General features: G+C 44.7%; 1 protein-coding gene across 3 annotated transcripts in view; it reads left to right on the top strand.

Moving 5' to 3' along the window:
• The window catches only part of CFAP58 (cilia and flagella associated protein 58), a 450,541-nt gene that overhangs the window by 46,706 nt on the left and 385,402 nt on the right, over nt 1-18,433 (top strand). For all 3 annotated transcript variants that reach the window (XR_012160075.2, XM_073354430.2, XM_073354432.2), the window contains exons 12-15: nt 5,438-5,578; nt 5,941-6,164; nt 8,904-9,015; nt 11,274-11,378. Coding sequence is in view for 2 of the 3 variants with exons in the window: in XM_073354430.2 (XP_073210531.1) it covers nt 5,438-5,578; nt 5,941-6,164; nt 8,904-9,015; nt 11,274-11,378 (582 nt within the window). In the remaining variant the exon portion in view is untranslated. The remainder of the gene's footprint in view (nt 1-5,437; nt 5,579-5,940; nt 6,165-8,903; nt 9,016-11,273; nt 11,379-18,433) is intronic.

The following is an 18,433-nucleotide window of genomic DNA, read 5'->3' as shown; positions in this document are numbered from 1 at the left end:
AGCTACAGCTCACTTCCTCAGATGCATATCGTGGAAACTGCAGCAGGCTTTATATATACACACAGAGAATATGAAACAATACCTACTCCCACCCCACTGTCCTGCTGGTAATAGCTATCACCAGCAGGAGAGTGAATTTGTGTGGGGGGGTGGAGGGTGAGAAAACCTGGATTTGTGCTGGAAATGGCCCACCTGATGATCACTTTAGATAGCTATTACCAGCAGGACAGTGGGGTGGGAGTAGGTATTGTTTCATATTCTCTGTGTATATATAAAGCCTGCTGCAGTTTCCACGATATGCATCTGAGGAAGTGAGCTGTAGCTCACGAAAGCTTATGCTCTAATAAATTGGTTAGTCTCTAAGGTGCCACAAGTACTCCTTTTCTTCTATTGAAACCACTAATCCCACCAGACTTATGCTTGAGTTTGTAGGGCCATGGAATGACTAGCAGTGGTTAGATTCTTTACTGTACCCGCCAGCCCAGATTTATATGTACTCAATGCATTCCACTGAGGGGATTTGTTTATGTCAGTGTTTCCTGCCAACATCTAATGCCACATCTTGTTTACAACTTGTATTTTCTGTGGCATAAGGAGAATGCTGAATTTTGATATATTAAAAAAATATTACAAAGCATTGCCAAATGCCTGGGCAATTTTACATTTGTAGACAGCTTTTACACACTGTTGATTGCATTTTAATGTAAAGTGGCTTATATTTGTGTTCTGGTGATGGATTCTGATCAGCATCCAACACTGAGTATGAGAGATATGAATGTTGCAGAGATGGAAAAATAAAAGTTTTATTAAAGAAAACAAGAGCGGAACAAGATCTTTTATTATGATGATGGAATTGTAGTTTCTGTCCTCTTAAATTATTGCTGTTTCAGGCACACCCTTCATCACATTCTGATTCTCTCATGTTTGTATGGTGCTTTTTCTCAGGAAGCACCTTGGAATCAGATCCTAGCTAAAGCATTTCTTTTATTTGTGTCCAGGCTTAAAAGCGTTTGAACCTGTACAAACAGACCTCATTAAGATAGTGCCATCTTGACTACGGCTAATTGCCTAACAGTGCTAGATATCTGTTTAGTAATCCAGCAAGACCTTATTACTCTTTCTGTGGATAAATGTGTTAAATTTTAGAACTCATGACAATGGTCAAGTCCTATCTGTAGCACAGGTAGATAGTTTGCAAGCTGTCTCCACACAGTTTTGCAAAGGCGTATCACTCCTGATCAGTGGTGACCCCTGCTATTCCAGCCTTCTCCGCCTCACTCTCAAATCTGCTAAAGCACTTTAATTTTGACTTTCAGAGCCTTCTGCTATTCCATATCTGGCTGTGACACATTTTTGCCCATGAGCCTTAATCCTGACTACAACAACCCTTGTTATTCCAGTCCTAGCCCTCTTCATAGCTAATCTCACAACTCTTCTGAACTGTACCAAGTTTTGCAAGATGGTGTGGCAAATTGCTGGCACTACTATGATGGGTCTCGCGCTTTCTCTTCGGGGGGGGGGTGTTTCAGGGCACCATTTCTTGCTCCTGAACTGGGGTATTAACTGCTCCACTCGTATCCTAGAGGAGGGGAGTGGAAAGGGAGGGACCCAGGCCCGCCCTCTACTTCGCGTCCCAGCCCAGGGAACCTAGGGATAGCGGTAAACCACTAGAGCTAGCGGTTCTTTTCCCTGGGCTACTTCCCTCTCCTGCCCTTCAGCTTGTGGGACTTCCTGCCCTCCCTCTGCACAAACCAGGTATCCCTTTACCTAGGGTCTTGGTCTTCTTAGCCCACCACAGCACTTCTCCAAACTCTCCTCTGCTTCCCTCCAAACTGCTCTCGGCTCCAACGCCAATCCGCTCTGCTTCAACCCCTCCAAACTGCTCTCTGCTCCAACGCCAATCCACTCTGCTTCAACCCCTCCAAACTGCTCTCGGCTCCAACGCCAATCCACTCTGCTTCAACCCCTCCAAACTGCTCTCGGTTCCAACGCCAATCCACTCTGCTTCAACCCCTCCAAACTGCTCTCGGTTCCAACGCCAATCCGCTCTGCTTCAACCCCTCCAAACTGCTCTCTGCTCCAACGCCAATCCACTCTGCTTCAACCCCTCCAAACTGCTCTCTGCTCCAACGCCAATCCACTCTGCTTCAACTCCTCCAAACTGCTCTCGGCTCCAACGCCAATCCACTCTGCTTCAACCCCTCCAAACTGCTCTCGGCTCCACCGCCAATCCGCTCTGCTTCAACCCCTCCAAACTGCTCTCTGCTCCAACGCCAATTTAATCTACTTCAACCCCTCCAAACTGCTCTCTGCTCCAACGCCAATCCACTCTGCTTCAACCCCTCCAAACTGCTCTCTGCTCCACCGCCAATCCACTCTGCTTCAACTCCTCCAAACTGCTCTCGGCTCCAATGCCAATCCGCTCTGCTTCAACCCCTCCAAACTGCTCTCTGCTCCAACGCCAATCCACTCTGCTTCAACCCCTCCAAACTGCTCTCTGCTCCACCGCCAATCCACTCTGCTTCAACTCCTCCAAACTGCTCTCGGCTCCAATGCCAATCCGCTCTGCTTCAACCCCTCCAAACTGCTCTTTGCTCCAACGCCAATCCACTCTGCTTCAACTCCTCCAAACTGCTCTCGGCTCCAACGCCAATCCACTCTGCTTCAACTCCTCCAAACTGCTCTCGGCTCCAACGCCAATCCGCTCTGCTTCAACCCCTCCAAACTGCTCTCTGCTCCAACGCCAATTTAATCTACTTCAACCCCTCCAAACTGCTCTCTGCTCCAACGCCAATCCACTCTGCTTCAACCCCTCCAAACTGCTCTCTGCTCCAACGCCAATCCACTCTGCTTCAACCCCTCCAAACTGCTCTCGGCTCCAACGCCAATCCACTCTGCTTCAACTCCTCCAAACTGCTCTCGGCTCCAACGCCAATCCGCTCTGCTTCAACCCCTCCCAACTGCTCTCGGCTCCAACGCCAATTTAATCTACTTCAACCCCTCCAAACTGCTCTCTGCTCCAACGCCAATCCACTCTGCTTCAACTCCTCCAAACTGCTCTCGGCTCCAACGCCAATCCACTCTGCTTCAACCCCTCCAAACTGCTCTCGGCTCCAACGCCAATCCGCTCTGCTTCAACCCCTCCAAACTGCTCTCTGCTCCAACGCCAATCCACTCTGCTTCAACTCCTCCAAACTGCTCTCGGCTCCAACGCCAATCCACTCTGCTTCAACCCCTCCAAACTGCTCTCGGCTCCAACGCCAATCCGCTCTGCTTCAACCCCTCCAAATTGCTCTCGGCTCCAACGCCAATCCACTCTGCTTCAACTCCTCCAAACTGCTCTCTGCTCCAACGCCAATTTAATCTACTTCAACCCCTCCAAACTGCTCTCTGCTCCAACGCCAATCCACTCTGCTTCAACTCCTCCAAACTGCTCTCGGCTCCAACGCCAATCCGCTCTGCTTCAACCCCTCCAAACTGCTCTCTGCTCCAACGCCAATTTAATCTACTTCAACCCCTCCAAACTGCTCTCGGCTCCAACGCCAATCCGCTCTGCTTCAACCCCTCCAAACTGCTCTCTGCTCCAACGCCAATTTAATCTACTTCAACCCCTCCAAACTGCTCTCTGCTCCAACGCCAATCCACTCTGCTTCAACTCCTCCAAACTGCTCTCTGCTCCACCGCCAATCCACTCTGCTTCAACTCCTCCAAACTGCTCTCTGCTCCACCGCCAATCCACTCTGCTTCAACTCCTCCAAACTGCTCTCGGCTCCAACGCCAATCCACTCTGCTTCAACCCCTCCAAACTGCTCTCTGCTCCAACGCCAATTTAATCTACTTCAACCCCTCCAAACTGCTCTCTGCTCCAACGCCAATCCACTCTGCTTCAACTCCTCCAAACTGCTCTCGGCTCCAACGCCAATCCGCTCTGCTTCAACCCCTCCAAACTGCTCTCTGCTCCAACGCCAATTTAATCTACTTCAACCCCTCCAAACTGCTCTCTGCTCCAACGCCAATCCACTCTGCTTCAACTCCTCCAAACTGCTCTCTGCTCCACCGCCAATCCACTCTGCTTCAACTCCTCCAAACTGCTCTCGGCTCCAACGCCAATCCACTCTGCTTCAACCCCTCCAAACTGCTCTCTGCTCCAACGCCAATTTAATCTACTTCAACCCCTCCAAACTGCTCTCTGCTCCAACGCCAATCCACTCTGCTTCAACTCCTCCAAACTGCTCTCGGCTCCAACGCCAATCCACTCTGCTTCAACCCCTCCAAACTGCTCTCGGCTCCAACGCCAATCCACTCTGCTTCAACCCCTCCAAACTGCTCTCGGCTCCACCGCCAATCCACTCTGCTTCAACCCCTCCAAACTGCTCTCGGCTCCACCGCCAATCCACTCTGCTTCAACTCCTCCAAACTGCTCTCGGCTCCAATGCCAATCCACTCTGCTTCAACCCCTCCAAACTGCTCTTTGCTCCAACGCCAATCCGCTCTGCTTCAACCCCTCCAAACTGCTCTCTTCTCCAACGCTAATCCGCTCTGTTTCAACCCCTCCAAACTGCTCTCGGCTCCAATGCCAATCCACTCTGCTTCAACCCCTCCAAACTGCTCTCTGCTCCAACGCCAATTTAATCTACTTCAACCCCTCCAAACTGCTCTCTGCTCCAACGCCAATCCACTCTGCTTCAACTCCTCCAAACTGCTCTCTGCTCCAACGCCAATCCACTCTGCTTCAACCCCTCCAAACTGCTTTTGGCTCCAACGCCAATCCACTCTGCTTCAACCCCTCCAAACTGCTCTCGGCTCCAATGCCAATCCACTCTGCTTCAACTCCTCCTCTTGTCTGATTGAAGCGGGGGGGTTTTATCATGTGACTGGCTTCAGGTGCTTTAATTAATTTATAGCGAACTTTCTTCCCTCTACAGGGAATAAGGCTCCCTTCTAACACTCTCCTGCTGCCCTCTGGCCATGCGGTATCACAATGGATTAACCTCTTTTAGGCACTAGGATGAGATCCTCACACTTACGTTTACTTGCAACCTAAGCTAGCTTCGAATCCAACTCTGCTGTGTTGTAACAGCAGACAGCAACTGACCCCTACCATCTCCAGCATTTTTTCTTTATTTTCATTATACGAAGTGCCCCTGAAATACAGATCAAGACATTGCCATAAATGTAGAGAAATCTTTCCGAATTTCTCAAGGGTATAAAGTTTGATACAAAAATGGCTGACGTGCTGTTTACACCATTTCTTTCTGACTCTCTGTGTGTTCGCTTGTATTTCTTATTTGCTCTTGAGAACTAGCAACATGTGCACAACACAGGAAACTAAATTAAAGTACGAGGCGATCTCTAAACCCTAACCCTAAATTACCACGTTTATGTAGTGGGAAGTTGTTGCTAAGCACAGTTTACCTATAGTCTTTGCTTTTGTCAGGCTGAGCTGCTGAAGATGAAACAACAAGCCCTGGAGACCAAACATTTTATTGAAAAACAGGAGGCAGAAGAGAGAAAACTCCTGAAAATTATTGCTGAGGCTGATGCTGAGAGGCTGAGGCAGAAGAAGGAATTAGACCAGGTAAGAAGGTCTAATTAAGAAGGAGCTTCTCCTTCTTGATTATCATTCCAACTCACAGAAACAATCCTTTGTTCCTTTTCTTCCTCCCACCCGCTTTTTAAGGAACAGATCTTCAGCTGGGGTAAATTGATGGTGCTCCATTGAAATCAACCTGTTACTGTATTGATGGCAACTGAATGACTTCAATTTACATAACCTGATCCTACACTGGGGGGGAGATATAGGTCCTTAACAAGTTTTCATTCACCGATAAAGAAATAACGTTTTGATTGAACTGCTCTTGACTGATGAAGATACAGGCCCTGATGTTCTATGACTGACAGCTTTATAGCTTAATATCTTGCCTTGTTCTGCATTCCTAGGTTATCAGCGAGAGAGACATCTTGGGGTCGCAGCTTGTTCGGCGCAATGATGAATTAGCTCTGCTTTATGAAAAGATCAAAATCCAGCAGTCCATCCTAAACAAGGGGGAGACTCAGTACCGGCAGAGAATGGAAGACATCCGACTCCTCAAGCTGGAGATCAAGAAACTTCGGCGGGAGAAGGGAATACTTTGCAAGAGCGTGGCTAATGTGGAGGAACTCAGGTAGAAAGGCAGAATGAATAAATTTCACTAGCGGCTGCAGGCATGACATTACATTTGAGACACACGAGAAAGCTTGTTTTCACACATGGTAAAGATTTGTAATGACAAACAAGGTGCTCCGAAGGAGGGTTTGCTTTATCTGACCTCAAACACTAACTAGTTTAAATTCATAAACCAGTTGATCAGTAATTAGAAAAAAAAATGCCTGGATCTAAAGGAAGCCATATCCAAAATTCACCCTGGACTTGTGAGTTGCTGGTGACATTACAAGCTTGACAGACAGCAGGAGAAAAGGTGTTCACAGTCCGGCGAGCTACTTAGTGGTGCCCAGGGCCCACATTAGTGGAACTGCTTTTTATTAGGCAATCCATAGAGGAAGGAGAACATTTGACATATTTATAACAAACTCCCATATGTTTTCAGCATTCCATCCTGCTAGATTTATATGTGAGTCTGACCAGTGAGGAAGATTTAGTTAAATTTTCATTGAAGGTTGTGTTTCTTTAAAAGCACAGTTTTATAGCCCAGACTGATTTATCTTCTCCTACTTTGACTTAATGTTTTCCTTCTTTTTTTTTAACCTTACTATACTTGAGGCATATTCTTTCCTGGTGGGAAAACATTGTCATTTGCTGTACAATCTCTGGGGGACTAATAAAGAAACAGAGCTGTGTTTCCAGCAGGTAACCATGTCCCAAAATCTGGAGATGGAGGGTGTGGTACTGCCCTCATTCACACAATTCTGGTATAACCCCGTTGGGTGAGATTCCCATCTGGGGATTGATTGATTTCCGTGGGGTTATGCTGATTTACCCCAGCTGAGGTTCTGGCCCATTGACTGCAGTCGGGTTATGCCAATTTTGGAGAAACAGGCCCAGGATTTTAACAACTGTGGCTCACATTCACTGCCTGCAAACAAAGGCAGGGGTTGAGCCTGCTGCTCAAATGTATTGGACTGGATGCCTGTTCCTTTATTGAAATGCAAGGAATGTATTGAAGTATAGTGTGGTGCCTGCCACCATGGGTGGATCAATTCTTGCTAACTACAGCTGCAAGCCTACACTTCAATGAACTCCCAAACCATTACTAAAACTGCCAGCTGAAGGAGTCCTTTTATCATTTGTACAACTAATTAGATTTAACCCAGTTCTGCCATAAGCTTTCTTGGCTTGCCAATGGGAGATGCCTTTTTTCCCTTCCCCTACTCCATCCAAATCTACACTCAGGACCCTGCAGCATCAGGATTTTCCAAACAGCCAGCCAAATTCAGCTGAGGATTTTGGCAGCTTCAGAGGTGGAAATCCACTGGGGGAGGGCGAAGTGGGAAGGCAAAGCAGCCATTACCTCCCCTTTGCCGGGTGGCGGGGAGTTGCAGGTGCCCAGCACAGCACTGGCTCCAACCAAGGATGTCGTATAGGCAGGGCTGCTGGAGAATGTGCTGATTCAGCATGTGCCCACAACAGCCTTGATTGCCAAGGTTCTTAGGGGAGTGCCCAGCAACTATTAAATCAGCCTGTGCTAAGTGGTGAAAGACTTCTGGAGCATGTGGGTGAGGTCAGAATGGGGAAGTGTAAAATCTTCTTTGAGTGGTTGCATATGTCTGTTCCACTTAGACGAGTGCAACACATGTCAAAGGACAAGAGTTGCAGTATGGGTAAGTAACTGTCTTTTACAACCCCCCCCCCCCCCCCCCCAGGCCAGCTACGGTGAATCTGGCCCGATGTTTATTAAACTGTTCTGTGAAGTGAGGCTCACACAATAAAGGCTACAACTGCGCCTTTGTTAGGAGGAGAAATTATATGATTAGTTTTAAATTAAGATATTAAAGTCAAGGAGGCTTTACTATTGCATGTGATAGAAGGGGATAGGTGATAATAACATGCCCACTGTGCAGGCCCCCCAGACTTTTGCCCTCCACTTCACTCCAGCTCCCAAGCTGCTGTTGAATGCAGTTTGAAACTAGTGGTGAATGACTTGATGTCTAACCCACAGGCAGTTTGGAATTAGGGTGACAAACTGCCTGACCTGCTTACAGCTGTCCTGTATACTTACAGAGTCCTGTGTTGTGGGAGTACCAGGGACATGTTTATTTTACCGTATGTGTGTAACAGCGTCACTGTGTTCTGAGCCCTTCAAGGACATGTAGCGAGAGACTATGACTAGGAACCAAACTTGGGTTTCCTGCAGTGTAGTGACCACTATGCTGGACCATATTTATCTGTTTTCTTAACTGGACTGAGATGCTCCGTCTCATAATTCATTCCTCAAAACAATCTAAAGTGCGGCCTTTAGTGAATACTATGGACCATGTGTGATCCCTGTGGGATGAAATGCTGTAGTCAGAATCAAGTTATTAGGCTCAATGCGGGGGTAACTGGGTAAAATTCTATGGCCTGTGTTAAGCAGGAAGTCAGACTAATGATCCTTTCTAGCCTTAAATCTATGAAATAGCTAGAAAAATTCCAAGCAGTGAGATCTATTAAATTGAGAAATAGTGGGAAGTGGTGAAAAGCCCTCGCTTGAGTCATTAAGACTAGATGAAGCAATAGAAAATATATCACGGGGCTACAACCAAGCAGTAGGATGGGAAGGATTTTTGGGTGACCACATGAGTCTCTTCCATCGCTAATGATCCTGCGTGTAAGGGAATGAAGAGTTAATGCTAATGCTGATGTTTGATTTCTTTGTGAAAGTTCATGGTTGGTTTTTTTTTTTTTTTTTTTTTGTCCTGAACTTAAGGCAGGAGGTTTATCACATGCAGAAGGAGCTACTGAAGGAACGAACTCGATGCAGAGCCCTTGAGGAAGAGCTGGAGAACCCCATGAATGTTCACAGATGGAGAAAATTGGAGGTAATATTTTAGCATAACATTATCATGAGCACCAAAAAGGCCATATTTCCAAATCAACAGCATAGCGCAAGTCATACTTTGTTTAATGTTATGCAAATTGGCATTTAGAGGGGCAGGCAGAGTGAAATTTCCATAGTCCCGATGGTGGTTAACTGCTGAATGGCTCCTTCACACAATGCAATCAGTGTTATTTTTGTGTTGCTTCCGTAATGTACAATTGCAAAAGGCTTTGCTAAAGAGGATAGGGAGGTCTCGAGTTGAGATTTAAAGGGAAATGATTCATTAGAAGGGATGAACAGAGAGATTGTTCAAAGAAGAAAAGACAGTGAAGGTATGACCCTCTCTTCACTCAGGATGGAAAGTAGTGTGGGACAGAAATGAGAGGGGTTAGGATGAGAGTAGTGGAACAGGGAGTGGGTGGATCTGAGGTCAGAGAGGTAAGCGGCCAGTGAGGGGAAGAACAGGCAACCAAATAAATAATGGTCAGTTTCCAATGCAAACCGCTGTGGTTAACATAATGTAAATTGTTATGTATGAAGCGAGTCCAAATTTTCACAGTATCCAACCCTGCCAAATGAAGACTAAAAAACCCCAACCTGTTAAGCACAAACCAAATATATGAGCATCAATTGACACCACTGGGTATTTCTCAGATTACCTCAGAGCCATCTGAGATCTCTTTTGCATACGCTTGGTCTCTGATCTGATGCCGAGGGTTTGCTTAGCTGCCTTAGTAAATGAGTGATAACATGCTAGCCCCCAAAGAAGTGCATCTGAAGATTTTGGCTGTGGTGCCTAATATGATAGTTAATTTCTGATCTTTCAGTGCTGAGTTTAAAGCTACACAGTGTGCTGACCTTTTCTCCTGGAATGGAGATAAAATACAGGATGCTGAAGTGCACTGAGGAGATCTAAGCACAATCTCCAGCAGCTCCAGATAAAAACGGGAAATCATGCCATTCAAAAAATCAAGGTGGTAGGGGACTGGATGTATCAGGGGACTGATAATGGGAGATGAAGCCTTTCAATTCTAGGTCACTGGTTTGGACCTGGAACACTGAAAGGTCAGCAGATGGTAACAAACATATGAAATGATTTTGATGGGGTCTCGGTCCAATTCCTTATGAATAAACATCGCCATGACAAAAGATACCACTACAGTTGTCATGAATTAGCACCCAGTTTGGCAATGGTCTAAGAAGGGCCAATGACTGAATGGGTCCTGGGGGCCTGGACTCCCTTTATTATTCCTTAATAACTGAACTTAAGAATGGCCATAGTGGGTCAGACCAATGGTCCATCTAGCCCCGTATCGTGTCTTCTGATAGTGGCCAGTGCCAGGTGCTTCAGAGGGAATACAGAACAGGCAATCATCAGGTGATCCATCCCCTGTCATCCACTCCCAGCTTCTGGCAAACAGAGCCTAGGGACACTCAGAGCATGGTGGGCAGGGATGCAACTGGGTAGAGATACATGAGTGCCAGGAGAAGGGAAAAATGTGGACAAAGCATGCTCTTTTTCCTGTGCTGCACACGTTCAGTGGCTAGAATTCAGTGCTGTGCACACATTCAGTGGCTAGAGAACTCCAGTATAGTGGCTGCAGTCTGCCCCCTTTGTAAGCACTAGATTCAGTTTAAAAACGGGATGCCATAAATAGGGGAGTTTTAAAGACTCAGAATAGTAACATAGGGGGAAGGTCCTCCAGGATCTCCTCCACCACTCCCAAGGACAATGTTGCAGTGTCCCTCCCTCTGGTTCAAGAGGACAGGATCCAGCTCCCTTGGGAGCTCCTCTTTGTCTGGGTTCTTATATGCATCCAGCAGCATGGTTTCTGAATGCTTGTGCTGCTCCATGTATGTCAGTAATGGCTTCTGCTAAAAATGAAGTACTAATCTCCTCCTTCCTCCCCTCCAGTCCCAGGACAAGCTGCATGTGCAGATATTCCAGCCTTGTCAGTTTGGTATTAGGCTGCTGGGACACCCCATCACAAATGTTTGGTTTGAAAGGGACTCTCAAGGTTGGTGGTCATAAACATTGGCCTACCATGGCAGATCTCCCATACTGACAGGCTTACCTTCAGAAGGATTGCTTGTTTATATGCTCTTTTCAACCAGTTCATGCTGCTACTGCGGTAAAAGAGGAACGCAGACACTCAGATTTCATTCAGTCTTATTGGTACACAATAAGGACACGAGGCATAGACTGCTAGGTATAGGCTGTACAGCTGTAATGTAAAAAATAATGTTCTTCTTGAATAGGCCAGTGACCCGAGTACCTATGAATTGATACAGAAGATACACACCCTACAGAAACGGCTCATCAGTAAGACAGAAGAAGTGGTTGAGAAAGAATTGCTTCTTCAGGTACTGTAGCATCATCTCTGTCATCAGTATCTCAACATAGTATAGCTGTTGTACCCTGCATATGCAGCCTCTGGACCATAGGTATGCTCCCAATATTGTTATTAGGATGCCTTTCCTCTGAATTGTGGAGTTTGCTTGTTCTCCTGCATTTCCCTTAGCTAGTGGTAGATGGCAGCACTCACACACACATAGAGAACAAATATCAGCTGGTCAGTTGACTTTTATACTCCAGTCACTGATATCTGGATGACTCTGAAAAATAAAACAAAAGGTTTGATTTATTTTATTTGGCCACCAAAAGCCAAACCAAATAAAAATGAAATCAACCAGGTATTTTCTTCAGTGTCTTGGTAATGACAGGCATGATCAAAAGGACTAAGAAATGCCTGACCAAGGAAATTATGTTTACTTGAAAGCTGATCCATTGATTTATAGGCAGTCATCATCCCAGTAGCAGAACAGGAGATCCTCCAGCCCCTAAATAAAGGGATCAAGAAGAAGAGAGGCTGTTGTATTGCTTTCCTGATGGAGCTGCATATGAGGGGGTTACTCTACCAGCATTCATGCACATTTGCAAATAGAGGACCCCTATTGGGGATAAAGAGAGGGACCGGACCCTGGCTGAGGTTTAAGACTCTAGGAAACAAGCAGCAACTAAGTTCCATACTGTGAAGCCTTTTTCTTCTCTCCCCTTGGCCTTGCTTATTGAGTTTGCTCTGCAGTTGATGTATGCAGCCAGAGTATAGAACACATCTATCCCAAAAGGTCCTACCATACATATTTCAATCTGAATAAAGCCCCTTGTGTTTAAAGATATTTGACATTTTTCCACCTTTAGTTATTGTTCTAAACTGCCCTGGTCTCCCAGGAACTGCTCTGCCATCGCAGGAAGAAATGAAGCTTTTGTTGATTCCTGTCACCAACAGAATCTTTTTCTTATGCTACTGTGAGTGGAAGGTGATAACATGGATATAAACGGGTCCCTTTATGGTAGAGCTGTAAATGCTATGGGCAGACTTGCCACTTCCAAATAGAGGTGAATTTTTTATGGGTCTTTTGTTGCATGCAGGTCAGGTCTTTTCTGGGCCCTTGGGGGAAAGTGAGAATTTTTGATGTTTTGCTATTAATCTCTGGAATGCTGTAAACTGGAGACTGTAATAGATTGGTGGGGCTATGATGGTGGTTCAAAGAACCACACTGCTTTTTGTGTACTTGCGATATGTTGAACACAGTGAGTTTTGTGAATGTTCTCAGATTTCTGGGTAGGCGTGCTGGGTGCTTTGGATGTGTTTAAATCAACACAACAATCCTCGGGCAGAGATGGAATACTGGCAGAAATATATAAATCTGTGGGTCCAAAGGTGGTAACAGCACTCCAGAAGATCCTTACTGACACCTGGGACAATGAAGAAATGCCACAAAACTTCAAAGATGCCACAATTATTCCTTTATTTAAAAATAAAGGCAGCAAAATGGTCTGTGATAACTACTGTGGGATATCTCCTATCTGTTGCTGGAAAAATCTTTGCTTGTGTCCTCCTGAACTGATTGATTTCATCTGTCTCAGAAGCCAATCTACCTGAGACTCAGTGTGGATTCAGACCTGGTCATAACACCATAGACATGATTTTTAGTATCAGGCAAATACAAGAAAAATGTATCAAACAAAACATGGATCCGTTTAGTGTCTTCATTGATCTGACAAAAGGATTTGATGCAGTCAATAGAGAAGGATCATGGATGATCCTCAGCAAACTTCGTTGCCCACCAAAACTTGTAAAGATCATTAGTTTATTTCATGAGGGGATGCAAAGTCAGGTACTTTTTAATGGAGATCTCATCAACTCCTTTCTCATTTCAAATGGAGTCAAACAAGGCTTGGTCTTTGCCCCTGTACTGTTCAACCTCTTCTTCACCCAAGTTCTCAACCGTGCTACAGATGGGCTCAACAGAGGCATATACATCAGATACAGACACAATAGCTCAGTATTCAATCTTATAGGCTTAAAGCAAAAAGAAAAGTAACAGAACTACTAGTAAGAGAAAAAAGAAAAGGAGTACTTGTGGCACCTTAGAGACTAACCAATTTATTGAGCATGAGCTTTCATGAGCTACAGCTCACTTGCATCTGATGAAGTGAGCTGTAGCTCACGAAAGCTCATGCTCAAATAAATTGGTTAGTCTCTAAGGTGCCACAAGTACTCCTTTTCTTTTTGCGAATACAGACTAACACGGCTGTTACTCTGAAACTAATAAGAGAAGTGCTCTTTGCAGATGATTGTGCCCTCCTAGCACACTCAGAGGGAGCTCTCCAGTGCATCATAGATCGCTTTGCTGAAGCATCAAAATTGTTTGGCCTCACAATCAGCCTGGAGAAAACTCTGGTGGTGCACCAATCATTTTCACCACGCCGTGTCATATCCCCTAGCATATTCATTACCTATCTTGGCAGCAATATCTCTAATGATGGATCGCTTGATAAAGAGATTACAAACAGGGCAGAGAAAGCTTCTCAGTCATTAGGAAAGCTACGTAACAAAGTCCTGAAATCCCACAACAATAACCCTCAACAAAAACAAAATGTTATCATGCCTTTGTGCTCACATCTCTCTTCTGCGGTCGAGAGACCTGGACACCATACAAATGGCATATCAAATAGCTAGAGGCCTTCCATGTGCGGTTTCTGCATGCCATTATGGGGATCCACTGGCAGGACAAAATTACCAACCTGGAGGTTCTCCAAAAGTCAAATGCCACCAGCATCCAGGCCATGCTGATAAAAGCCCAACTATGCTGGGTTGGACATGTCATTAGGATACCTGAATATCAACTCCCCAGAAATATTTTCTATGGCGAATTGGCACAAGGACTCCAGAATCAAGGCCGCCCCAGAAAGTGCTATCAGGACAGCATCAAGAACAGCACACACTTTGGTGCAGTAAAACCAGATGATCTTGAGAAGGCTGTGTTAAATAGATCAGTATGGCAACATACAACACTCAGAGCCTTTGAAGAAGACAGAAATAATTGATTGTTAGCTGCCAGGGAAAAGTGTCATACCCCTGCTATAGCTACCAAGATGCTCACCAATGACTTTGTCTGCCCGATCTGCTCATGAGAATGCACCTCATGCTTTGGACTTCAGAGTCACTCCAGAATCCACAAAAAGAGAGAGCATGAAAACGTTATCTTCGAACCAACGGACTACACACACAAATCAAAACATACGAACAAAAATGGAGTTACACCTGGCATGGAGGGAGCTTTGTGGACTGGGCATTGAGCACAGTGTAAGGAATTGGTATTTGGAAATATCCCTGTTTTCTGGAAACGGTTGGGCCACCTACTCTCAGTTGCATGCAAGGTTTGGAGAGTGTTCATTTTACCACATTCTCACAGCAGAACCATAACATTTGCACAAGAAAAATACATGCTACCTGTATCTTATATACTCCAGCTCTGCCTTCCATCCATGACTCCAGTCTTTTTTTTGTGTGTGAATAATATTTGAAAAATCACACAAAGCACTGAGTGGGGACCATCTTTTAGGATCAGGTGGGCACACGGATGGAATATTTTTGATTAAGAACCGCTGAATATAGATAGCTATCTACTTAGTCTTGCTCCTATATGTATTTGGTCATATCCACTTTAGCCTCGAAAATATGTTTTCATTACTTTTTACTCCTTTTAGATCTGCAGAAACAATGCAGCTATGAGAGAATGTGCTACATTCCATTCTGGCTTACACATCATCAACAGAAAAATTAACTACTTTTCAAATGGAGAATCTTTCTTGCTGGTGATATGTGAGCCAGGAAGAAACCAGCTTGACTCTCAGATTCCAGACTATCAGTAAACAAAACTACCCTTTTTAACCTGCCATCTGAGTAGATTTGCTCTGTAAATCAACCACTGATAGGTAATAAATATGAAGCACCACACTGCCATTTTTAGAGCCATTTTTCAGAGAAGAAATTACACTTTAAGTGACAAATAGAGAAATGCCTCCGTGTGTGTTAAATTATTAACTCCTTACAGTCCTCTTGCAGTTTCAACAAGACAATATTCTTCAGTTGTGTCTTAAACTACTTTTCATAGTATTGCTGTGCTCTGTAAAAAATGCGGCTGCATGTCATCCCATTTCAGTGGTGGGTGAAAGTCTTTGTGAACATGTGTACTGTAGTATATAAAATGCTTTGGATCCTTCAGGGCAAAAGGTGCTTTCTGGCTATAAGATCTTATTATTGCAGCAGAGATGCTCCGGAGAGTGAATCATAAATAATGATTAAAAAAGTATTTGCCCATTTTGTGTATATGGGGTGAGGTCTTCACAGGTATGGTGCTTAATTGCATAATGAACAGTGACATGTACTAAATGCACAAAGTAACCAAATTGCCTTGTTGGGATTATAATTAGTGTGGCTTTAGGAAAATGTCCCATTAAAAGTGAATTATGTGCTGCTGTATTTGTTCAAAATCTAGTTCTGTTTCTTCAAAGTGAATTCGTTCTTTAATTTGATTTTATGTCTGACTGGCTAAAAGTCTGGTTTATTTTACTGCAGGCCTCTGAGTTTATTACAGTGGGAAGGTTCACGTTATGTCTCAGTTGTCAGTTATCTTCTCTAAAGATTGATCATAAGCATAAGGGAGCATATACAGCATAGGGACATTTTCAACCATGAGTTGAAAGGATGCTTGATTGCCTCCTGGTAACAAAAATAAAATCCTACCATTTAGTCTCATTTAAACTTAGCCTATCGTAGTGACGGTACCGTTCTGCTACATTTTTACTGGATTTTTTTTTTTTTAATATTCAGCAACAACTAAAGACCAGGACTGGGGAATTAGGATCTGCAAGCTTGGGAGCACCCTGGACTCCCACATCTTGCTGGCTTGCACTACATCATATTGGCCCAAATACTCAGTTGGTACAAATCAGCATAGTTCTGTTGAAGTCATTACTTGGTAAAAGATGCTGGCTTGGTTGGTAACCTGGAACTTGAAAAGCTGAGGTTCAATTCCCTGTGGCCCTACTACAGACTTTCTCTGTGACTTGGGCAAGTCACTTAGTTTCTCCTTGCCTCGGTTTCCCAAGGGGATTATAGCATACATCATGGGGATGTAGTGAGGATAAATACCTTAAAGATTGTGAGGTGCTCAGGTACCATAGTAATGGCGGCCAGATAAGTACTGGAAATAGATGATGTGTATTCTCTCTGTTAACTTGACAGTTGTTCTGTTCCATTTAATTTTGGGTTCTTACACCATACTCATCCTTGTGGTATCTGAGTAGGGATCTGTCAAGGTTCCTCCCCCACTCTGAACTCTAGGGTACAGATGTGGGGATCTGCATGAAAACCTCCTAAGCTTACTTTTACCAGCTTAGGTTAAAACTTCCCCAAGGTACAAATTAATTTTATCCTTTGTCCTTGGAATATCCACTGCCACCACCAAACTCTAACTGGGTTTACTGGGAAACGTAGTTTGGACACGTCTTTCCCCCCAAAATCCTCCCAACCCTTGCATCCCACTTCCTGGGAAAGGTTTGGTAAAAATCCTCACCAATTTGCATAGGTGACCACAGACCCAAACCCTTGGATCTGAGAACAATGAAAAAGCATTCAGTTTTCTTACAAGAAGACTTTTAATAGAAATAGAAGTAAATAGAAATAAAGAAATCCCCTCTGTAAAATCAGGATGGTAGATACCTTACAGGGTAATTAGATTCAAAACATAGAGAATCCCTCTAGGCAAAACCTTAAGTTACAAAAAAGACACACAGACAGAAATAGTCATTCTGTTCAGCACAGTTCTTTTCTCAGCCATTTAAAGAAATCATAATCTAACACATACCTAGCTAGACTACTTACTAAAAGTTCTAAGACTCCATTCCTGGTCTATCCCCGGCAGAAAACAGCATATCGACAGACACACAGACCCTTTGTTTCTCTCGCTCCTCCCAGCTTTTGAAAGTATCTTGTCTCCTCATTGGTCATTTTGGTCAGGTGCCAGCGAGGTTACCTTTAGCTTCTTAACCCTTTACAGGTGAGAGGAGCTTTCCCCTGGCCAGGAGGGATTTTAAAGGGGTTTACCCTTCCCTTTATATTTATGACAGGATCTAACAAACTGTCCCTCAGAGGTGTGTTGAAATCACTGCTAACGCTGGTCCACAGAACATAATGTGTTGGGACTGTATGGAACAATGTATTTAAGCTGTGACAGGAGACTAATGCTAGGCTACATCTACATTACGAACTAGGGGTGTAATTCTGCTGCTTATGTACCTAAACTAACGCTAGCCCTCCTCAAGTTCGTGTGAGTATGAATATCTGGGTAGCCGCGGAATCATGAGTAGCAGCAGCGGAGACACGGCCGAGCTGTGCTGAGTAAAAGCCCACCTGAAACTGGTGGCTATACACTCAGCACCCCACCTCTGCTGCTGCTACCACCATGCGGCCACGACAACACTGCTGTTTACACCCATGCTAGCTTGATGAGGCCTAATGCAGGAGAATCACACCCCTAGCTCACAGTGTAGACATGGCCAAACTCACGCTTTTACACAGGCAGAAATCTCAGTGAAGTCAATGCAAGTTTTGACCAAGTAAGGACTGAGTAAAAATGTCCAGGAGCTTCAGCATTTAGTTCTATGTATACTGTGAAATGGTCGGCCTGGCTGTTTGTTATAAAACGATCTTGATCCACTTATTTTAAAAATCCCAGGCATTTTCCTCAGCATGCCTTATGGGAGCCTAGTCCTCTCAAAATCGCTTTCTCCCACCAGCCTGTCATGGAGCCTGCTTCCGCTAGGTCCTTCATTGCTGCAACAGTGTTTAATATATATTGCATTGTTTTGAACATGACCTGGAAGAGTCTCATCAGTCACTCGGAAAAAAGGAGCTGCTCATCAGAAGGGCCCTTCTTCTAGTGAACACCTATTCTGTCATGTTAGGGGTGTGCGTGTTTATCTGTCTTTATTTTGGTTTCCTGAAGGTTCAGCTTCACTTTAGGTGACTATCTCTACTCATTCATAGTGGCTGAGATTTATTTTG

Source organism: Lepidochelys kempii, chromosome 7, assembly GCF_965140285.1.
Source record: "Lepidochelys kempii isolate rLepKem1 chromosome 7, rLepKem1.hap1, whole genome shotgun sequence".
Lineage (NCBI taxonomy): Eukaryota > Metazoa > Chordata > Testudines > Cheloniidae > Lepidochelys > Lepidochelys kempii.
The sequence above is the reverse complement of the archived record's forward strand: the minus strand, read 5'-3'. Positions and strand labels throughout refer to the sequence as shown.